A 25141-nucleotide genomic window follows, 5' to 3' on the forward strand; every position below is an offset into this window, starting at 1 on the left:
GTCATGGTGTGTGACATATCTGATATCTGTGAGCAACCAATAAGAAATTTGTGAACACAGAGCACACGTGCAAATGATATAGAATGTCGTGAATGTCGTGGATGTCGTGGAGGGTTATAAGTAGGAGGGGCATGCATTGGCAGCTCCCATGCTCCTCTGCTTCCTTGTGTCTCTCCTCTGTGACAGTACACTCTTTATAGAACTCATATACAGTCACTTAGTTTCGATTCTCGCTAAAAACGAATTTGAATTACACTATTACTAGTCTATTGTAAAGCTAAACACATCTCATCCTCTTAGTATAAATAACATCGTTTGTTAAAAAAAAAAAAATTAATTCATATACCATGCCAATTTAATTTATCTGCAATTTTTCATATATTCCCACTTAATTTCTAAAACATATGAACGTACATAGACATAGGAATTTAAGTTTAAAATGAATAGAAAAATTCATTTTAATCCTTGGTAAAGATGACTTTTAAATTAAAACTATGAGTAAGATCAAAATCTAATTTTAGTCCCTTGATGCATTAATAACCTCATTTATTAATTATATTTTGATTTTTTAATTATCTCTCTTTTTCTTCCTAATTTTTAATGTATTAATATTGTTTCATTATAATTTTCATTTTCATTTCATTTATCGTAATACATTTTGTTGTAAACATTTAGATAAATTAATTTTTGTTATACAATATATTTTGATCTTCTTCATTTAGGTACATTAAATTCATTATAATACATTTCGGTGCATACATTTAGGTACACGCATTTCGGTACATACATTTCGATACTAACATTTAGGTACTTTAATTCAATATAATACATTTTGGTGCATACATTTTGGTACACACATTTAGGTATATTAATTTAATATACATTTCGATGCATATATTTCGGTACATACATTTCGGTACTGACATTTAAATACATTAGTTCAATATAATACTTTTCGATACATACATTTTGGTACTAATATTTAGATACATTAATTGAGTCTTTCAAGTTTGAAGAATGTTAAATAAAATTAATAAATTAAAAAACTCTTTTTTGATCAAAAAATAAATTAAAATTTGTATATTAATAAATTTAAATATTTAATGGGAGACATTAAATAAAATGCACATTAAATATTTCGAATTAAGGACACATCAAGAGATAATAATCAATATGTAATCTAACAACAGATTTATTTTAAATTTCAATCTTATTAAAGGATTAAAGTTAAAAAAACCTTTAAATGAATTATCATTTTGAAGGTAATAAATTATTACTACTACAGAATTAAACTCGAAATCGGCGTCCTTTCAACATAAGTACAAGTCATTGGGAAAACAAAAAAAAAAAGGAACAAGCAAATGTATATATCTATTTGTGTGTATCTAAGGTATTGATACTTTTGGAGGTTTTTAGGTTTTAAGTATCGATTTTGAGTAGTGTAGGTTTGGCAAGAGATGATGTTGAATTTTTGTGATGTGGGTTTTCTAGATTATAAAGCGGTTATTGTTTGTGTTAAATTTGCTCGTTGTGGCTTGTGTCCTTTGTCCATGTTTTATGGTGACGTTTTGGTATAATTTATCCTGATGTCATCAGTAGCTTCGTTGGTGGTTTTAAGCGTAGAGTCCTTATTGTAGCATTTGCTATGTGCTCCTTTGAGTGGTCGCTTGCCAGTTTTGTTGGCAATTTTATGCGCAAAACCTCTCATGTGACCGATTATGAAGTGATTGAATTTCTAGTGTCGAGATGGAAGTTCACTTTGGACTGCTATTCGTGTTCTTGTGTTTGCCACACTAAAAGAACCGCCGATACGGTGGCTATTAGATTGGCCAAGTTGGCTTATTGCTTTTTGTTTTGGAGTCATTTTGGTTTGATGATCCTACAGATTTAATTTAAGATACTCTCTGTAAAGTTTGTACATTTTCTTAAGATGACTATAAAATCGCAATAGTTCCGCTTAAAGAAAATATTAATTTTGAGCTCAAAACCTAAATTTTAAGCAATTAATAATTCGAGATAGAAAACCTAGAGTATAATTCCTAATGGTAATTCCCATTCTAGAAAAATAAAAAAAATGACTGAATAAAACTGAAAATAAGTGCAAAGTTTTCTTCTTGGTGCTGTTAGAAATTGATTGATTTAATTTTCTTGAGGGGACACAACAATGGAAAACACCACCATATGCCATTTGGAACAAATCTGATCTTTCCAGCCAACTTGGCTTAAAAGCCAATACAGCGGATTAAGCATAAGCACAAGCAAAAGCAAAAGCAAAAGCAAAAGTAAATTGCACAGTTTGAAATAATAACAACTGTCTAATCCAGTCTGTTCCTTAACCTATGATAAAAAATAAAAAAAAAAGTATATTAAAAGCACAGCAAGTTGTTTCCCAAAAAAAAAAAAAAAAAAAAAAAACACAGCAAGTTATTACATGTACAAAAGCTTGCATCACTCATCACAAAGCTTTGCTAAATCAAGTGGTTAATTTGAATTGTAGGCCCTACTTTGTTTGCCTAATTTTCCTTCTTTTTTTTCTTTGTTAATTAACCCATTATAAACTTAATTAAGTCATTGTTTCCCTTTTTTTGGTTAAACAAAGGAGCCAATAGACCAATAAAAGAGAAACTCAAAATAATATCACAAGGTCGAGAGATTCTAGAAATGTCATACAATACTAACTACTTACAAGAAGATAGAGTTTGCTCAAAATAAACCATACCCAAAGGATGAGAAAGACTCAAATTGGCTAATTCATCAGTAACAAAATTTATTTCACATTAGATATAACGAATATTACATTCTTAGTCACATAGTAACATTGAACGATCATATATATTTTTGATCGGTCTGATTTGTTATATATGTCGCTTGTTCTTGACACTTGCTAACAAGAGAACGGTACAGATCTACATATATTTTATCCCACTTCTTTTTTCCCTTCTTACTTAAAACAATTGGAATATGTAGCTATGTTTCTAGTGTTGTTTGATGGAATCGGAATTCCATCATATAAAGAGAAAGATCCTTTGACCCAGGACTCAAACATACCTTTTTTTTTTCTTTTTTTTTTAAATTCTTTGACACTTAATTAAATTAGAAAATAGGTTTTTTTAATTTTTTTTTATTTTAATTTTTTTTATAACAAACAATAGTAAGGGGTAAAGAGGTGGGTTAAGCCTCATCCTGAGCCAACTATAATAATGTGGTTCAACTTCTCCTTTAGCGAGAATCAAACATCTCTCACAAATAAGAGAAATACTATTAGATTGTACTACTAAGTGGCAAATTAGAAAGTAGGTTTTGATGTAGCAAAAATGGTAGAGATCGCCATATCTATATGCATGTGCATGGCCTTATATTCAAGTGTGAGAACAGAGAAGAAGCATGTCAGAGAGAGAGAGAGAGAGAGTAGTTCAGTTACGATCGGATGGTGACCGAGAAAAATTGGTGTTGGTTGCATGCAGCTCTTTACGTACCCGACAACTTAGCTGAAATTGGTCGGTTTGTCACGAGGTCATCACCTCTCTCCCCCCTTCCTCATCTCCCTCTTGCTATATATTCGCCCATGAAAATTCAAGAAAAATTAGGTTTCAAACACCTACGGATATAGCTCAATTTAAGAAGAATCCGGGCTTACACAACGACGGATTTAGATACTAGATAACTTTTGGGTTTTCTACCTTTAATCTTTGAAGAAGATTGAAATTTAAAATAAACCTGATTTTAGATTACATATTGATTATATTCCATTGATATGTCCTTAATTCAAAATAATTAATGTGTATTTTATTCAAATTCTCCTATTAAATATTTAAATTTATTAATATACACATTTTAATATATTTTTTGACCAAACAAAAGTTTTTTTAATTTATTAATTTTATTTAACATTCTTCAAACTTGAAAAGACTCAACTAATGTACCTAAATGTTAGTACTGAAATGTATGTACCAAAATGTTAGTACCGAAATGTATTATATTGAATTAATGTATTTAAATGTTAGTACCAAAATGTATGCACCGAAATGTATTATATTGAATTAATGTATCTAAATGCTTGTATCGAAATGTATGTACTGAAATGTGTGTATCTAAATGTATGCACCGAAATGTATTATAATGAATTTAGTGCACCTAAATGAAGAAGACAAAGTATATCAAAACATATTGTAAAATAAAAATTAGTTTATCTAAATGTTTACAACAAAATATATTACGATGAACGAAATGAAAATGAAAATTATAATGAATAAAATTAATACATTAAAATTAGGAAGAAAAAGAGAAATAATTAAAATATCAAAAATATAATTAATAAATGAGGTGCTTAATGTATCTAGGAGCTAAAATTAGATTTTTTATTTTTACTCATGATTTTAATCTAAAAGTCATCTTTACCAAGAATTAAAATGAAGTTTCCTAATAACTTTTTTGGCAACGGCGAGATAGGGAAGATGATCATCTCCTAAGCTTAGGATGGGGATCCTCTTGACAAGCCTATCTGGACCGTTCAAACTTAATCCAACGGTTGCAATTACTATAGCCTTTAAAGGGTCTCCCTGTTTGAAGCTGTTTGATTAAATTTGAATGGCACGGATGGGCTGGTCAGGAGGATCTCATCCTAAGCTCAGAAGAGGACCCTCTTCCAACGAGATAGGGTTGTCAAATCTATTATGGATTTGACTACTTGATAAATAAATAAAACATATGAATTTGACTGTAATGCTTCTATATATTTGTTATAATTATTATTTCAACGATTATATTGTAATTGTATTAAATATATATATATATATATATATATTCCTATGAATTATATTTGACTTTTAAATAGTAACTGTATTAAATATGTGCTTTAACTTTGTATCGTCCAATATGAGGAGAAACAAGCTTTATATTTGTCGTAAAAATGTTCTCTTTAACTTTGCATATAAATAGGATATGTTACTAATAAGGGTAAATTATATTTTATCCTAAGTATATATGCAATTACAACTTCATACAACTTCATACAATATTTTTAAAATATTTCAAATTCATACAACTTTTATTATTTCATTTCGTAGAGTTGTTAGAAAATCTGTTATTACAGCTGTTAAGTGATGACGTAGAAACATTAAATTTCACATTTGTACTGACGTGACTACTAACTTGTGACACATGACCAAGACTAATAGAAATATTTAATTAATGATTTTTTTATATAATTAAAACCTTAAAAATTAGAAAAGAAAATGAAATCCCCAATCCCTCCCGATTCCAACATCATCTCATAATGGCATCATCCCAGCCCAATTCCCACATTATGCAACACACACAGACCAAGCCTCTCAACGAGGATCAGGCCTTCAATGTGCTCGACACGATTTATGGGTCCGGCTTACGTGGTGTTCATCACCGATCTTGAGGGTTCGTCGATGTGCGCGGGAATCTGAATCGGACCCCAATTCGTCGAGAACGGCGCGAGCGAGATGAGATTCGTCAGCGTCCTCTGGGAGGTTCTCGCCGGTAACAACCTCGGATTCAATTCACCCCCTTTGTGGTTGCTGCTCGGCCCTTCACTCTTACTCTAGTGAAGAAACTCCTTCACTCCCATCCGGTATCTCAATTTGAACCCAAAAATTCAAAATTTTTTGAAATCCCAGATTTGCCGAGCAGAAGGGGCGAAATGGGAGGCTCGCTGCATGAAGACGATTTGCTTGGGCCTGGAGAGCTTGCCGCCACGGGTGAGGCCCAACGGAATTGGGTGGTCGGGAATGGGTCTAACCAGTTCTTTGAGGATTCTCGAAGTCGGCATTTCAAGGTCCTAGAAGCTGCCGCTTGCCCTTTCCAGAACCTTATGCAATCCCTTGAAGTTTAAACCCATTTGATCTTTCATTTAAATTTATTTTTTAATCTATGTGGACAAATTTCATTGCCATGTCAGCAAAAATATAGTTTATACATTTGTCACGTCATCACTTAATGGTTAAATTAACGGTTTAACTGACGGTTATATGAAAATTTACAACTAAATACAACTTTGTGCATGAGATTGAAACATTTTAAAGACGATGCATAAGATTGCAATTGCACCTAAACCTGAGGACGTAAAATGAAATTTACTCAACTAATAATCTTTAACAGTACTATAGAGTATAAACTCAACCATATGATACTACTACATAGCGTAAAAGCATTTTCAAGAGAAGCTCTAATTTTATTAAATTAGCAAGTGAATAGTATAAAAAATATATATTTTAGCTGCTCAATTTAACTTTTTATCTCAACAAAACTCTCTATTTCCACTTCAAACCCAACAAATTTTAAATATTTTATTATTAACAATTCAAACCCAGTTCAGGGCCAGCCTTAACCTAGCATGGGCTGGACAACCGTCCGAGGCCCAAGAAAATTGGGGCCACCAAATTATTAGGATGATATATTCTTATGTGTTTTCATACAAGTTTATATTTATAAAATTTGGTTAAACTAGAAGTAGTGGTTTATGCTATTTAAAATTAATGAGGTCTTGGGTTCACAACATTATGTGTGTTTTTACTTTCCAATTTTTATGAATTTTTTTCATAAGAGTAAATATTTATAAAATTTGGTCAAATAATCAAAAAAGTTAATCGGAAGTGGTATTTCATCTTGGTTACCTTCTTTCCATAAAAATAAATTTCTTTTTCCATGTTTCTAAATTATTGATTTTGAAGTGCTTTATTAAGTATAATTTTGTCGAAGTTTTACGTGTGAAAATAAATAATTTTTCTTATATGAAGTTAAGGCATAGTTTTTAGCGTCATCCTGGGCCTCAAAAGACCAGCCCTGACCCAGCTTAGATAATAGCCTTTTCTCTTTGCTCAAGGGTCCACCCTCGAGTTTTATTATTTATTTCAATAGCTAGCAAGTGAACAGTTGCTCTCTAAATTCAAAAAATGATTGTTCACTGGGTATAATAGAGACTATTTTACAGTTTTACAGCATCTCTTAAAGATGAATTTTTGAATTTGACTCTTTAAAATAAAGTTTTAGTTGTTTATTACATCTCTTAGAAACATTCTAAGCTTACCAAATTTGGATTTAAGTTTAGATCTATTTTAAATCTCATTTATTGAGTTTGAAACACATTATTGCTAGCCGATTGTGAGGCTAAGCCTACCTCTTTCCTCTTAGTGTGGATAATATCATTTGTTCCAAAAAAAAAATTTCATTTATTTTTAACACGTAAAGTTTGTGACAACCCATCCCTACTTTTATGACTTTATTAAATTTTTAAGAGTGATTTGATGAAAATGCCCTTAGAGGCGAGGGCGTTGACCTTTGTTAACCAGCATATATTGAGACATACGAAATATTCTTTCAACATAATTGTGTAGTACCCGACAATACGAACGCGTAGGTGCAAGCGAAAGCAAATTCAGAATTACGTTTAAAATTGTATAGAACTACAAATCCGAAAAGTACTTTTGTAAAGATTACTATTTATTATTTTATATATTTCTCATAACTATTGCATTATTATTTTATTGTATTATTATTATAATATTAGTTGAGAAAGAGATGGACAGATGAAAGGAGGAAGGAGAAGAGAGATAAGGGTGGACGGTTTGCCCAATCAGAAAAAAATAGGAGGGGAAATGAGCGGCCAATGGGGAAGAGAGAGGGAGTGAGGAACGAATCAGAGAAGAGAATAGGAGGGAAAGGAGAAAAGAAAAATAGGAGGGAACCCAAACTGGGTTGACCCGTTCCTTCCTCATCAGACCCGCCGACTTTCCCATCGATTTTCCGGCGTTTTTCTGACAATCCAAGGCTTGCCACCACATAGAAATCAATTATCCCCTCTTTAGTTTACACCCAAGATTGTTGGTTTTTGGCCTCGTATTGCGAAGAATGGAACCATCGGTTCTGGGGGTGCCACGGTTGAAATCCACCGATCGTGAAACCTATTTCGACCACTACCACCACCAAAATACTCCTCTTGAAGCCTGGAACAAAGCCCAAACAATTGTAGGGTGGTGGGGCACCGGAGGTGAAGGATCGAAGCCACCCATTTCTAGGGTTTTCGGCAGATCAAGGCAAAATTCAGGTGCTTCCCGACCGAATTGGACATCGACCCAAGTATGAAAATTGTTCATTCTGACTTGTTCTACATGTCTGTTAAATTTGGTAACTTTTAGAAATAGTTGAATTTTCTGACGAGTCTGGACGGCCGGCCGCCGTGTGCGGCAGCGCGTGGGCTGAGGCACCCCTGACCTTCCTAGGCTAAATTTGATACCCCAATTCCATAGGTGAAGTCCAATTGATGAAATCTCATTGTTTGAACATAGTTTTGATAGAGACCTCCATTTGATCCTTATATGAATTGACGATCCGATCGTTAGATCGTCACCAAACCTTAATACACTACAGTATGTAATATTTGAGGACCATAGGACTAATGGATCAGGAATCTGACATACAAAACTTCCCGAATTGGATTTCTAAGTTTGTAAATCTAAACGTCGGTCGTCACTTAATTTTAGCGATTGGCAAAGATCTGACCATTGAATCGTTCTGAAACTTTAGGACGTTGTTCTAGAAGCTTATTGAAACCCTTGGGAAGTTACATATCAGAAATTTGAGCTACGGATCTTTCGAATCAAATTACGCAGGGTTGTGAACTGACTCAAAAACGTAAAACAAAGGTTAAAACACAATACTAGACTCAAAGAATGCAAAACTAAACATTTAAAACACTAAAACAAACCAAAAGACTCAAAACAGCACCAAAACACTCAAAACTGCCTTAAAAACACAATCTGGGCAGTTTTGAGCACTTACACTAATTTGGACGAATTTGGGTGATATATTGAATCAAAACACTTAGAAACACAAACTAAGACACTTTCTAACTAAATTGAACACTAAAGTAAAGGGGGATTTAGTTTTTGACGAAATTAAACAAAATGCATAGATTGTAATAAAACAGATTGTAAATACGAATTTGATGAAAATATGGATGGAATGCTAGCTAGAAGGTTCTTCTCCACACATGTCACACTTGCATACAAGATGATTTTCAGTTGGTCTTTCGATGAATCATGAAACTCAACACCCCGGGTTAATTAGGTTCGCTTAAATTAACCTTCAAGTTTTCCTTAAGTTAATGAATTGGATGGGACAGCGCATACACAATTCAAAACATTCTCCAAAAGTCTTTTACGTGAAAAACATAATAAAGATACAATCAAAGATCATTAAGCAACATGAAAACTATAAGTGTTGATGAGGCATTCGTTACTATGATGAGCATGAAACTAGTGCCAAGAATTCATTTAACGCGATTGTTTATAAGCAACCTCCACTACTTGTGAATATAAGTTTGTAACTATTAGGTGAAACTCACTTATATTCTAGCATCATATTCATGCATGAAAACTAAGCGTGCACTCTCAATAAACATACACAAATAAGTTATCAATCAAGCAGTTAAACAAATTGAATCCACAACTCATGAAATTCCAACCAAAGGTAATCAATTTATATTGCAAGCATAAACATGGTTTTGAATCACCCCCTAGCTAACTAGGGATTTAGCCTCTCATGTTCATAGAAAGAGAAACAAAATTGCAATTAAACATAGAGAACAAAAGATTGATTACACCTAAAACGCCCAAGGAATCCACTTGAATTTCTGCGCGTTTAAGCTCATCTTTCTTCTTCTCCTTGCTGCGGCAAAGAGGGTTTTATGGATTTTTAGATATTTTTCTGGTTTAGGAATGGATTTATGGGGATATGGTGGTGCGGCAAGGGGTGTGAGTGGTGGAGGAAGGTTGGGAATGGTGGCTGGAACGGTGGAGTGGCTGCGGCAACAAGGTTTTTGGGTTGATGGTGGCTGCGGATTGAAGGAAGAAGATAGAAGGGTGGCTGCGGCAGAGAGTGTTTGTGGCTGAAGGATGAAAAGAATGAATGAAAAGTGCTCTAGGGTGCGGCTAAGTGGTGGAATATATAGGGTTTCAGAAAATAAAACCCTAGCTTATTTTGGTTAATTAAAATTAAATCAAAGGCTGCTAGAATTAGGAAATTAAATCAGAAATTAAAAGGGAAGTGGCTGCAAGGTGCGGCTAGGGTTTAGTTTAGGAGAGGAGCATGTGTTTAATTGCATAACCTAGGACAAAATTACCCTCCCTTGCACGGCAAGGGAAGGTGAGAAAGGGAAACCCACGGCAAAGGGGTTTAAGGGGGCTAGGGCCTTTGTTTTGTGTCCTAAAGTGCCTACAAGGCCTTCAAAGTGGCTAGAAAATACGGACGTTTAAGATTAGGAAAGGTTACCAAAACGGGAAACCTAGGGTTAACTTTCCTACTTCAAGTAGGAATCCTTGTTGGAGTAGGAATCCTCGTTGGAGTAGGAATTCATCGTTGGAGTAGGAATTCATCGTTTCTTCAAGTCTTCAACTCATTCATTCCTCTTTTACTCCAAAAGACTCCATTTTGCATCTTCTTGCACACTTTGGCCTTATAATCTGAAAATACACAAAAGTGACTTTAAACACTAAAATAACTAAGGAAACACTACATAAATGCACGAGAACAAGCTAATTAAGTCGCATGAATATGCTCCTATCATGAACCCTACCGTCGACCTTCGATCTACGGTTAACTTTTGGTCAATGGGTTTCATGTCATTCTAGAATGTCCTTGGGGATGTGTTTTATGTAAGTTACGTGTTCTATCGATAAGAATTCTGAGACATGATTTGGTATTTGTTCTAGGCGACGATTGATCGTGACGCCTCGATATTCATGTTAGGGAGTTGTAGCGCGAACTTCAGGTGAGTGGGTCTTTTCCTTTTTATAGTGTGTGTATATATATATACACACATGATTGATAGTTTCCATTTATGCATTTGAAAAAGAATTTCTTACTTCTGACTGGATTAGACTAAAGTTATAAAAATTAGCGAAATGATGGAATTTATGAAATATGCTACATTCTACGGGATGCACATGTATGCTTATAATCTTTGATGCCATAATTATATTTACGGCTATGAATGTTAGTACGTTGATTAAAACTATCAAATTACTGTGACATGCTTATATTTATGTAGTTTGCTATCATTGCTGCACTCCGGAGTTAGTGCTTCCTCAGGGCTAGGGCCAGTCTTTAACGTGTATGTTCACCTTTGCACCGCACGCTTGCCTTGGATCCAAGTAGGTGCCAGTCTTGTCTTACAAGTTGCATTAGGCAACTCTGACTCGTAGGTGACCACGAATAGCGCCAGTCTTCACATGATTGTAGCACTATATCGTATATTATGATTACACCCAGTCCTGTCGTACAGGTTGCGTTAGACAACTCCGACTCGTGTGCTAGCATAGATTGATAAGCATCAGTTCAGTCGTATAGGTCGCATTAGGTGACTCCGACTTATGTGCTAGTATAGATTGATTTAACACCTGATTTTACTTATAATATTGTTGAGATTTTGTGATTTTGGATGTCCTGCCCTTAGTTACGAGATATTGTGCCGTAATGAATTCTTGAGATTTTGCAAGCTACGGTAAGTATTTTTATACTATACGTAGTAAGTATATTTTGGAAATTATACTTGTTTTACGGTGAGGGGTTACAATGTTTTCAGAAAAGGTTTTTATAAAACTTTATTTTCAGGCCCACTCACCCTTGTTTTTCGCCCCCTCCAGGTTTTAATAGCTGAGCTTTCTTATCTACGAGGATTCATGGCAAATCTTGGCATTGGAGATTACCTTTGATGGTATGATTCTCAATCCACTCTATTGTACTTTACTTATGCTTTAATATCACGTGTGAAATGAGTTCATTCCCGCTCACAGCGCATTCTTATATTTAGGCACTTTTAGATTTAAATTATTCACATTTTCCACTACACTTTATGGTTTCGTCAACTTCCAGATATCGAACAACACAACTCGATTCGAAGTCCAAGTGGGCATTCCGGGTCGGCAAAGTTGGCAAATTTGATGACTCCAATACTATTGTTTGTATGGTTGTATTGCCAAATTAAAATGAGAGATGCGTTGTAAAATAAATTGTTTTACTATTTCCCCCCCTCATATATTCTACCTAGAAAATAAATAGTATCGTTTGTTAAAAAAAAGGAAAAGTAAGATAAAGATGCAAATAAATAATAACAATGTATTTTGTTCCATATAGTGAAAATATTGATTTCCAAATATAGAAACCCTCAATTTGCAAACAATTGAATTAAAAAAAGAAGGAAATTAACCCCACAAGAAAACTAATTTAAATAATTGAAAGAGAAAAAAAAGTGAGAGTTACGGATTTGACATTTCCACCAGAGAAAGCAAAGTAAAAAATTATTGACCAAAATCAAAGTAAGAAATCAGAATTAATGCATTACTGCCTTCAAATTTCTAATTTATTGTTTGATTCAAACATGACTTGTATTTTAACAAATTTTTAAAAAACAAAATCACCTCACATATAATTTTTTTAATTACTAACGATATTACTTAAGCTAATGTAACATTCCAATTTTGCGAAAATTAAATTAAATTAATTAATCATAATCTAATTACTCCAAATTTCAAGTGTTTGCAATCAATAAAAACATCTAATAGTAATGAGCTTGTAGTTCAATTGGGTACGAATATTTGTGGTCTCAGTTTTCATATTCCTCTCCCTAAACTACCACTTGTAAATGTATCTAAATAAAATAAAGTAAGAAGGAATTCCAAAGGTACCACCATCCTATAGATATGCCTAAGTTGTCTAAAACCTCAAATGATGATAAAAAAAAAATGTTAATACTAGAATAGGCACTAGGGTAATGTATCAGTCATAGGATTACAAATCGTGTCTCGATTACAAAACATAATTTGTCCATCAAAATTTACAATATCCACACTTTATCGATGCTGATGATTCGTCTTTGAAAAACAACAAACATCTTGTCTCTAAAAGAAATGTCCAACTAGTTAAGTGCATTCACTTTTGCACTTTAGATTCATCGTGTATTGGTTACGGAACATAGATTGACTATTAACATTGTCGATACGATATTCGCACTTTATCAATAACGACAACAAAAAATCTTGTCTCCAGAAAAAATATCCAAGTACCCGATATCTTATGTTCGATTCCTTCTTCCCATGATGTCGCTCAAATAAAACTAGAATGAAGATATCATTCCACATTCTAGAAGTTAAACTGAAATAAGTAACTGTAAAAAAGTTGGTGTGGAGGGTTTGTTACTTTGTTAGTGGGCAGTTAATACTTGCCCGAAAACCGTAAGACCGTATATCTTGAAAGTACGGTGACCGTATATACATTGATTAGGTTGGCGTAGACACAGAGAGAGAGAGAGAGAGAGAGAGAGAGAGAGAAAAAGAGAGAGAGAGAAACCTGACCTGGATTTGGTGTTTTTAAATCCGAAATCGTATTAAGCAAAAACGCCTCTTCATCCGAGTCGTAACTGAGTCGGCCCCGCGTCTCCACTCACTCACTCCGACTCGCTTTCATTATTTACTCACGTTTCATACGCTTCAGTCTTCACTCACAGACTCACTCACTCGTTCAAATTTCAAATCCACAAAATTTATTATTATTTCCGATTTCATTTTCTTTAAACCCCCAAAAAATGAAAGGGAATTATCAAAACTCCGACTTTTGAAGCCGAAAAAGATCTTCCCTTTTGGGTCCGGATCCTCCGATCCGCTTCCGCCGTCGTCTCTGCCGTACTCTCTTCACTCTCCGGCGCTCAGATCCTTGAAGCCGTCTCTGCGGTTGGGCCGGAGCTAATGGAGTTGTAGTTGTTGTTGTGCGCTTGTCGAGGTGAGTGGATACTCTTTAAGCTTGTTTTACAGTGGCAGTCCGTTTGGCTGCCGAGAAAATGTGATGAAATGGCAGGAAAATGTTGAATCTTGTGGTTTTTGTATTGATTTCGGCTTGAAGACTGAGTTCTGAGCTCTAGGGATAGCCAAATGTTGAATCTTGTGCCTTTTGTATTGATCGTTGATTTCCTTACTGGTTACTTGTTGCATGTTTGTGTCAGATCAGTGTAAAATTTAAAGATTTTTGTTCTGGAAATGTGGCTTGTGTTTTGTGCTTGATGTGGATTTTATTATATAATTTATTTATTTATTTTTCAGTTTTAAATCTCGGTGTATTTTTTATTAAATGAAGATTTTGATTGAACTAATTTCGAAATTTACTCCGAGGCAAGTATATCTGCACTCTTTGTTTGTTTGCTGAGAAACTGGAGGAAAATTAATTTAATTACAGTTCTTATTGGGCAATACCTTAAATTCAAGCCCGTATTCTATAGATAATAGTTTTGATGGGAATAATAATAAGATTGTTCTTAATTTTGTAGTTAGTGTGTCATGGATTCAGATAATTTGGCAGCCACCTACGGGCTTGAGGTGGCTCATCAAAATGGTGTTCATGGGCAAGCTGGTGTTGTTTCAGACGACATGAATGGGACCTTCAGCGAGAATGCTATGACGGAGACTGCAGCATCAAGTGGGAAAATTGGAAATGCTGATAAGGTGGATGACGGTGGGACTAATAGCTCATCTGTTTGGGAAGCTATAGAGGCCAATGTCAACCCTGAAAGTAATGGTTTGACTGTTGCTTTGACTATTGCTAAGGTAGGAAGTGCTGGATTTCGGCTGGCTGGTTGGAGTTAATTATACACGTCGACCTGATTTACATTTCCATCTGCATGTCTGTGTTGCAGGAAGATGAAGTGAAAGGTTCTACTCATTCAAAGCCCGCCAAAGTGCATAAAGGTCCAGGTAAGAGCAAGAATGAGAAGGCCCCTGGTCCCAAGAGTGTCTCCCCAACTTTGATGAAGAAAAGCAAAGATGGAAATGGCACAGAGGCAAAAGCTTCTGTTTCAAATGGTTCAGCTGCTTCAAATTCACGCCCGAAACAGCCTAACAAGAGTAGATCATTTAATGGGAGACAGGTTCAGTCATCCAATGTAAACGTCAATTTCACCTTCGGTTTCCTTTTTTGCAGCTTTTCCAATCTTTGGATACAACGTTTGTGTTGTTTTATTTTGATATCTTTGTTCTTGTTGATTATTTTGTCTAATCTTTTATTTGATTCCAACAGCAACCTGAAAAACTTGATGCAGAATTGTCTGAAGGCAGCGTGTGAGTAATGCTTGTGTTTATGTTCTATTTCCTTGTCTCTTCTTTATGCCTTAGGGGTTTATGTCTCTTATAGCTTATGTTTAGATTTTTCTCCCTAATTCTTGGAGACCATCTTGAGTTGAGATGTTTAATTTGGAAACTATCTCTATTGAATTGTTCGCTTGGCTGTTGTTAATTGTGATCTTTCTTTTACAGGGAGAAGGCGAAGCTGAAGCCTTTGAAAAAAGGCTCCCAGAATCAGGCTGAAGGAGAATCACAATCCTCTTTGTATCCTTAACCTTTTGAACATTTGTTGCCTACTAAATCTGCTGGTCTTCTTACATCATTTGTCTATTGCCTTTTATTTTCGTTTTTCATTTATCCTGAACTGCATCTTAGAAGTCCAACAGAAGGAGATAAACAGCCTAGGGTTGGGACACTTCCGAAATATGGATTCAGTTTTAGGTGCGATGAACGAGCTGAGAAAAGGAGAGAGGTTAGTTTTCTGCATTGCATCTTTCTGATTTTTTTTCGTATGCTGAGTCTTCCAACACTATCTCTGTTATCGATGTAACGTTTACCATTACCTTGGGCAGTTCTATACTAAACTGGAGGAAAAGATACATGCAAAGGAGATGGAGAAGAATAATTTGCAAGCCAAGTCCGAGGTGGTATTCAATCAATGGTGGTCAACTGAAACCTGTGTGCGAATCCTGTTCTTATTATGAATGTTGTCTGTTCTTTTACAGGAAACTCTGGAAGCTGAGATTAGGATGCTCAGGAAGAAACTGACTTTTAAAGCAACTCCCATGCCAAGCTTCTATCAGGAGCCTCCACCTCCTAAAGTGGAGCTGAAGAAGGTATATCTTTTTCTTTCAAAATCACAAATGGCATGATGCATATTCTTTTGTTCATGCGTAATTTCCAGTTTTCTGGTGAATCTGATTTTGTGCTTGAGTTTGGAAAACTCTTTTTTTTTTTTTTTTTTGTCATATATAGAAAGTGGTGGGGTGTGCAAGTACATTATTGACGGACTTCTAAATGGTGGTTAGTGTATAACTTTGGCCATGAACCTGTTGGACGCATTCTGGTTGCATTTCCAGTTTTCTTATAGTACAGTTGTCGTATAGGATGCCTTTGGTAGATCTTCCCATATAGTTCTGCTCATATTTCTTAGTTTAGTAGCATGTGCAACTGTTAACAACTGTTTATTTGGTAAAGTACTGGTCCTAAATTATTTTCCCATTCTTCAGTATTGTACGTTTAATTTTCCTTCAGGCCCGACAGCAAGAGAGTGCATCTTTTATCACTTATACTTCTGATTTCATGCGCCTTTTTCATTTTTGGAAAATTGAACATGTTAATCAAGCCAATCCTTAAAGTTATCAATCACTTAATCAGACTCTCATAATCTTACCCCATTCAGGCGGTTGGAACAGTGGTAGTATCTGAGTTATTATTGACAAGTCTAGTACAGCTACCATGCTCCGTTTGATTGGAAAGGAGGCACGACAGACGTAATATTTTGATGCTGCGAACAACTGTTTTACCCAAAATTGCACTGAGCATTACAGTTCATACTTTGTTAGTCTACCGAAAGCTTATAAAAAAATTGGTGTCAAGTTTCTTGACTAATATGTAGTCTAAAGATGTATTCCTACTATGATTAGTTAAGTTGGAACTGCATCGTGATAATCGTGCTTCACTGTACTTAGCTGTTATTTGACAGCAGTGCACCGCTATATTTTGGCCTTGATGTCTAGTGCAATTGATGCAGATACCAACTACAAGAGCCAAGTCTCCCAAGCTCGGACGTAGGAAGAGCTTACCTCCTGCAGTTTCTGAAGCACATGGTAATACCAATGGTCGATCTAGCAGGCTTAGTCTGGATGAGAAAGTACCTCAGAACACTGCTAAAGGGCCCTCTCCTGTGCATCCAAAGAAGCCACAACGGAAGTCTCTTCCTAGACTCCCATCTGAGAAGACCACTTTACCAAATGTGGTGAATGAGCCAAAAACGACTTCTAAGGCAGTAAATGAGGAAAAGACCAACTTAATTGCTGCAATGATTGAGGAGAATGCCACCGTGCCCACTGCAGAAAGTGAAGCTGGATCTCACACCCAAGAGGAGGAGGCAGCAGTTCCCACGGCCGAGGTAAACAAAGAGCAGTCCCATACAGATGACGAGACAGCGGATGAAGACCAACACCAGCCCGTCTATGTTCAAGAACCTATAACCTCGGAGCATTGAGCAGAAAGCATGGACAAAACTGGACACACAGAGAGAGCTCCATCAAAAGACACCGTTTATGAAAATAAGAAAGGTAATAGACCTGAATCAATTCAACGATGAAGGCATGAAGAATTTTGCATTATGGTTTGTGATGTCTGTCTTGCCGTAGTCAGCAGCATGGTTGTTTTGTGTGCTTGCTTTCAAGGTTGCTGGTCATTGTCATCGGAATTCTGAATTCCAGTTTTCCGCACCGTATGTAACTATTTGCTGGGTTGTTTTTCTAATTTATATGTTTAAGCATATGCATTAGTTGCCAGATAATTGGGAAGACTTGGGGAAAATTTTGGAAAAACTTTTGTTAGATATATATAGTTGGTGCTTGGAAAATATATATGTTAAGCTGGTTCTGTTGAACAATTGGGAATTGTGAATCAATCAAGGCTGATTTTGTGTTGTAGATTTTCCCGGTTGCTTCGATGTCTTGAACTTTACTGCTTTCTGTATTGTACTTCAACTCCACGGAAAATTTACAAAGGTGTCTTGCTGGTTCAACATTTTTCTTGGTTGAGAAGTGTATCGAAAGGTGGAGAGGAGGTTCTGGGAAGGAAAACTACTTTTAACTCCTTAAGGACGTAGTTTTGAGCGAGATAAACCCAGGCCGCTTGGTTCTGCATCTTCAGCCACAACTGGTTATACTGTAGGGACAAAAAGTAACTTTCTGTTTTCAAAATTTGTTTGATTTTCAGTTTTAATTTTTTAATTTTTGGGTTTTCAAAAAAAATTGAAAGTAGTTATCAAACAAGATTGTAGTTCTTGAAAAGGTGAAAACAAAACTAAAAACTAAAAAAGAATGATTATCAAACGACCTTAATTATACAAAACCTACATAAAACTTAATTTTGTAATTAACAATGAATGCGTTATTATTCCAATTTAGTGAAAGCCTGTTTTTGGTACCCTGATAAGGATTATGGACTAGACTTGATGTTCGATGTTTGAGTGTAGTCCCAAATAACCAAGCCGTTTGAATGTCATTTTGACCCAACATGCATTCCAAATCATGTTTTGGTGTCTCACTTTACTATATGTTGTTGTTGACTCTAAGAACTACTAAGCCTATGTAGTGCGCAGGTCTAGTAACTAATAAACTAACTACGTCCTTAGGTTATGTGCGGGGCGTGCCAACTTGATGGCTGAGCTCGGCCAGAAAGTAAAATATGCTGATGTCGTGTTGAGCGCGCTGCTGACTTCTAGATCTTGCAACTGCGGTCGAGGAAGGAACACATCTCGATCTTTGGGTTTTAGAGCCTAAAGACAAGGCTACTAGTCTTGTGAAGTTCACAGATCGTCGGGGCCCGGTTTGGTTACAGTGATTATATTCGTAAGTGTATAAGCACGCCGAACTGGCACCAAACTATACGGACACAAATACTCAAATGGCACCAAACTATACGTCCTTAGGTTATGTGCGGGGTGTGCCAACTTGATGGCTGAGCTCGGCCGGAAAGTAAAATATGCTGATGTAGTGTTGAGCGCGCTGTTGACTTCTCGATCTTGCGACTGCGGCCGAGGAAGGAACACATCTTGATCTTTGGGTTTTAGAGCCTAAAGACAAGGCTACTAGTCTTGTGAAGTTCACGGATCATTGGGGCCCGGTTTGGTTACAGTGATTATATTCGTAAGTGTATAAGCACGCTGAACTGGCACCAAACTATACGGACACAAATACTCAAATGAGATAAATGTCTTGATGATAAACGTGGTTCAGCCGTTAGAATGTTGAACTCTAAAACGTACTTGTGAATACCCAATCATAAAACAAACTCGGTGTTCAATGTGCCGAGCCTAGTAACTTGTAACACCTCACTTCGTGCGAGAAGGTTGATGAGATGACCTCTACCAACAAGGACTCGAGAATCCTTGTCGATCAAGACTTGGATAATAATCAGTCGGCCTCGAAGCAGTGTTGTCTATCCAAACTGAAGGTGCTTGATTCTACGGCTCCAGTGTTGTTTATCCAAACTGAAGATGTTGCCGGTTGCCTTCACAGTGCTATTTATCCAAAATGAAGATGTGTTGGCGGGAAGACAGGGGAAGAAAGGGGAAGAAGATAAAATCTCAAGGTTGTTAAGAAGCTTTGTGCAGAACAATTTGTGTATTGAATTGGAGGGGCTTTTAATGATGCACTCCCTTCTCTATTTATAGCAGCGAATCCCCTCATGGCCGAACTAGAAATGGACTAGGATTAGAACTCCTCAACCCAATCCGATTAGGTTTCAGCCAATCCTAATTCCCATAGGATTTTGAACTAAGCTCTTTAACAAACCAGATTCATCCCCTAATTCTCAGCAGCCTTAGCCTTAAAACTCCTTGTTGCACTAGGATTCGACTCACTCTTATCTAAACCAAACGTCTTCGTAATAGGATTCGGTCAACCTTGACTAGACGATCTATAACAAGATTCTAGATGAATGCTACTAGGCCGAGAATGACTCTAAGCTTGGCCCAAAATAATATTTTGGGTCTAAACAGTTGTTAATCCATTAAGTTCTTTCGTTGAAGATGCTAATGTGGCATCCTAATGATCCAATGTGTTGCATATAATTTAGGGCATAAGTTGGGTCAAATAACTCTACGGGGCAAAGTGGGACTCCAAAACACTTTAAGGAGTAACACGGTAACTAAGCCTAAATATTTGCTACATTTAACCAGGGGTAAAAAAATAAATCTCGGTCCATTTCCGCTGTCTTGAGTTGGATAAAAGTTGATACACAGCAACAACTCCAGCTGCATTGACAGAGTCTAATTCAACCAAATGCAGAAATTCTTCAACTTGATTAACTTTTTTGCATTTCTTCTGTTTTTCCTTGATATGTAGTGATTCCCTCACACCTTTTGGGTCGAATAGAATAAAGGAGAATCAAAAGCTATAAACAGGAATGTCGGTGTGTACAACGAGAATAGGTGTGCTTAAATCATTTCTCTATAAATTTCCCAAACTTCCACTAATTCCAACTTCAAAACGTTCCCAACCACGTAAGGGAAAATACTCGGCTTACGAGGAGTTATTTCTCTTTGCAAACAAATCACGATTTCATGATTATATATAAATAGCCAATCAGTGATATTTCAGAGGCACAAACAATCTTGTAGTGGGTAATCCGTTTGTCACCACTTTTCTTGAATAGGTTTGATGTAAGTGTGAACAGGACAAAACATCCATCATCGAGACGAGTAATTGGGGCAACCCACCACAATAGAGGCAAATGTGGAACCACCATATATGTTATTAGAGCAGCTCCAGCCCAAGGAAAATGGACCGGCACCAAGTGAAGAAAATGGACCGGGACTCTGTCCATCACCTCCAGCCCGCAAAACCAGCTGGCACCCAGCCCAAGCCAGGCAGCAGCCCAGCCTATTTCGGATAGACCCAGAAGCCGGTCCATTTCCCTGGCGCGTGCACAACACACGCGAGTCTTAGCGAGTAGCCGACAGGCTTTGCAGGCGGTGGGGCCCGCGTGCAGGGCAACTTGCATTCATCCGGCTGAGGGCTACGTGGCCCTCCTCAGAGTCGTTGGATTTCCAACGGCTAGTTTTTGTAGGCCGTTGGATTTCCAACGGTAAAAAAAATTTAAATTGGACCGTCCGATCACAGATCAACGGTCCACCTTTTTTTCACCAAAAATTAAAAAAAAAAAAAAAAAAAAAGGCCCAACGGTCAGAAATTTGACTGTTGGCCACGTGGCAGCGTGTTGGCTGTTGGATTTGATTATTTTTCAAATCCAACGGTCCAGATTAATTACAACATTAAAATTTATTAAAAATTAATTAAAAATTGTCAAAATTTTTTAAAAAAATACAGAAAAATTTTAAAAAATTAATTTTTTTTTTCTATAAATACCTAACCCTCATCTTCCACCTTACACCACATTTCAATATTTTCTACACTTTCTACATTTTCTACATTTGAATATTTTGTACACTTTGAGAGAAAAAAATGACTTCGTGGAAGCTCAGTGAAGATGTTACGTTGTGTGAATGTTGGGTTCGCACTACTCATGACCCGATTACGGGTAATGAGATGGATAAGCGAGAAATATGGAGTAAAATTATGAAATCGTTTTGCGATGTACATGGAAAAGATGCCATATCTAGTCAAGGTCTTCAAGGTCATTGGAAAAAACTCAACGCATCCTTTACTTGTTGGAAAAACGCCCTCTCTCATGCTTCTGGTAATCTGCGTAGTGGGACAAGTTTAGCGGATGAGGTAACAATATTTTTATTTATTTATATGCATTCCACCCACATCAATATTTTAATTTATTTAATTTCTTAAGTAATTTTTATGTAATACGCATTCCACGCCCATCAATATTTTATGTAATTTCTATGTAATTTTTTATGTAATTTATATGCATTCCATGTCCATCAATATTTTAATTTATTTATTTGTGTTACACCCGTATTTTTTAATACTATCTTATCCCACATTTTTATAGACACTACAAACACAAGCATTCTACAATGCAAAGAACCATAACAAATCATTCAACAAATGGGAATGTTGGCAAATTGTCAAAGATTGCCCTAGATACAAAATTGTGGCAACCGGTCCAGAAGTTGTCATGCACGGTATGGGTCTACACAGTTCGCTAGAAGCAGACACAGTCGAACAAGAAGCCAACACATTTGAAGACACGGAAGGGACTCCTAAACAAGTGCCAGAGACCCAGCCGACTCGTCAGTCCCTCAGGCCTCAAGGTAAAAAGGCATCAAAGAAAAAAGGTAGTTCTTCCAAAAATGACTACACTAAATATATGGAGGAACTTACTCGTCAAGGTGAACTGAACATGGCATGGGAAAAGGCTAGAGATGAGGAAAAAGCTACTGCTATGGCAGCAATTATTGCAGCTACTGAGGCTCGTGATGCGGCGGCTGAGAGACAAAGAGAAATAGTTAATCGAGAGAACGAGATGATTAGAGAAGCACTTCATCTAGAGAATGAGATGCTTAGAGAAGAAAGGATGGCTCAAACAGATCGTGACACTATGAACAAGTCTCTAGTAGGATTGTCTCCGAATTCAAAATATTTTTGGACATCAGAAAAAAAAGATGTCATGCGAAGGAGGCGTGCAAGAGATGTCGAAACAAGTCAAGGGGGTTCCAGCTACAAAAATCCTAGCAACCAAGATCCTAGCACCACATATCCTAACTCCACAGACTTTGTATAATTTCGCATTTATTTGTACTACTTTATTTAATTTCTTATGTAATTTCTTATTTATTTTTAGAACTTTATTTAATTTCTTATGTAATTTCTTATTTACTTTTAGAACTTTATTTAATTTCTTATGTAATTTCTTATTTATTTTTAGAACTTTATTTAATTTCTTATGTAATTTCTTATTTACTGTGACATCCCACATCACTCAGGGAAGTGATCCTTAAATGTATATTTCCATCCCTACCTAGCACGAGGCCTTTTGGGAGCTCACTGGCTTCGGGTTCCGTAGGAACTCCGAAGTTAAGCGAGAAGGGGGCTAGAGCAATCCCATGATGGGTGACCCACTGGGAAGTTGCTCGTGAGTTCCCACAAACAAAACCGTGAGGGAATGGTAAGCCCAAAGTGGACAATATCGTGCTACGGTGGTGGAGCGGGCCCGGGATGTGGTTCACCCCGGGGCCGGGATGTGACATTTACTTTTAGAACTTTATTTAATTTCTTATGTAATTTTTGTACTTTATTTAAATATTTGAATAAGATTACATAAACTCACCAAATAAACATTTAAAAAAAAAACACCAAATAAAATTACATAACCTCACCATTTAAACTTAAAAAAAAAAAAAACAAACACACTAAATAAGATTACTTAAAAAACAATACACTTTATTCTTCAACCACAAGCCTTATTTTAATTATCTTCGCCTTCGTGCAATCTCCACTGATGATCAATCAACTCATTCTGGCAGGCTATGTGCCAGTATGGCTCTTGCAATGAAGTGTATCGTTGAACGATCAATTCATTGTAACGTCCATCCTGTTCCAACGGCTCGTGTTGCACGGGATCTTCGGTCCGGTCATGAGCATAGTAGATTTGTGTTCTTGAGTTGTTCATCGGATCCGGCTCGTATTCATCGACGGCATCATAATCATACTCGTCTTCAACAATCATGTTGTGGAGAATAATACACGTCATCATGATGGATCGAAGAGCCTCGACATCAAACATTCTAGCTGCAGCCCTGACAATGGCCCAACGAGCTTGCAAGATACCAAAACAACGCTCGACATCCTTCCTACACCCTTTTTGACACTTTGCGAAGTGTTTCTCTTTTTCACTCTGCGGGTGTGGCACTGTTTTGACAAATGTTGACCACCTTGGGTAAATACCATCTGCAAGGTAGTATGGTCCCTCGTATTTATTACCATTAACCCAATATGTGCATCTCGGCCCACGCCCTTGTAGCAGTTCGTCAAACACTGGAGATTGGGCAAGGACATTTAGGTTATTCTGAGCTCCTGGAACACCAAAAAAAGCATGTCAAATCCATGTATCAAAAGAAGCCACCGCTTCCAGAATGATGTTTTTGGCTCCTTTTCTGTCGCCATAAGCTCCTTGCCATGCACTTGGACAGTTTTTCCATGTCCAGTGCATGCAGTCGATGCTTCCAATCATGCCAGGGAAGTCTCGCATCTCACCCTTCCTCAGAAGCTTTCGCATGTCCCTTGTCGTGGGTTGCCGAAGGTACACATTGGTGTAGAGGGCTTCAATTGCAGAGCAAAACCGCATCAGGGACTCCAGAACCGTTGTTTTTCCCATCCTTGCGATCTCATCCACTTGATCTGCAAATGCTCCATATGCAAGCATTCGCAAGGCAGCCGTAATTTTTTGCTCAGGAAGAAGACCTAGAACATGAAAAGCATCCTCTTTTTGCACAAAATATGGATCATAGTTGCAAACATCACTCATGATTTTAGCGAACAAACTTCGTTGCATTCTATAACGACGTCTAAAAACATGATCAGGGAAAACGCTGTTGGGAATAAAATAATCTTCCAAGAGATCTTTACCTCGTCTTTCCCTTCTTCTATCGATGTTTGCCGCACGTCTGGGTTTGGCTATCTGACCCATAGCTTCCATGATACGGCGGGAATGTGAGGCCCTCCGCCTTCTATGGTGATCATCCTCATCCTCCTCCATTGCGAAGGCCTCATCTCCACCTCCACCTTGGTCAAGATTGACCAATTCTTCCTGTTGTGCCAACAACCTTTTCTGCTGCTCTTGCAACTGTTTATACGGTCTCCTTGAAGAAGACATTGTAAGAACTCAAGATTTGAAAACGATAAAGAAGAATTCTGAGCTAAAAAAAAAGATTGAGTTTAGTGTGAGGATGGATGTAGGGATGTAGGGTTTATATGGACAAAAAAGAAGAAGATGAGGTTCTGGACAATGCCATGTGGCACTACGGGATTGGTTGAAAATCTTAGCGGAAATCTATTCAAAAAATAGTACGTTCGGATAATGACAGGTGGCGTGACGAGATTGGTTAAAAATCTTATCGAAATCTTGCCTAAATTATTGTAAACAAGAAGTGACACGTGGGTTGTCAGGATTGGTTGAAAATCTTAGCGGAAATCTATTCAAAAAATAGTACGTTCAGATAATGACACGTGGCGTGACGAGATTGGTTAAAAATCCTATCCGAAATTAAAACTATTTTTTTTTATTATTTTATAAAAAAATTATTTAATATTTTAAATGGACTGGGTGCCAGCGCATTTTGTAGGGGTGGAGAT

The 25141-nt window shown here is 36.6% G+C and overlaps 1 protein-coding gene across 4 annotated transcripts; it reads left to right on the forward strand.

Moving 5' to 3' along the window:
* The first annotated feature begins 13126 nt into the window (after positions 1-13126).
* LOC137717385 (protein WVD2-like 5) lies at positions 13127-17797 on the forward strand. Of its 4 annotated transcripts, none has more exons than XM_068456747.2 (9): positions 13127-13800; positions 14342-14618; positions 14708-14953; positions 15088-15128; positions 15324-15395; positions 15507-15603; positions 15704-15775; positions 15857-15967; positions 16885-17797. In XM_068456747.2, exons 2-9 carry the CDS (start codon positions 14352-14354, stop codon positions 17356-17358), a joined length of 1380 nt encoding a protein of 459 aa, XP_068312848.2. In that variant the 5' UTR covers positions 13127-13800; positions 14342-14351; the 3' UTR covers positions 17359-17797. The 4 variants fall into 4 exon arrangements, with proteins under 4 accessions (XP_068312848.2, XP_068312849.2, XP_088554579.1 ...); XM_068456748.2 differs by having other exon boundaries at positions 14362-14618; XM_088698453.1 differs by having other exon boundaries at positions 13285-13800; positions 14708-14938.
* The last annotated feature ends 7344 nt before the right edge of the window (positions 17798-25141 follow it).

The sequence above is a fragment of the Pyrus communis genome, chromosome 8 (assembly GCF_041283825.1).
Source record: "Pyrus communis isolate YQ-2024b chromosome 8, ASM4128382v1, whole genome shotgun sequence".
In the NCBI taxonomy this organism is placed as follows: Eukaryota; Viridiplantae; Streptophyta; class Magnoliopsida; order Rosales; family Rosaceae; genus Pyrus; species Pyrus communis.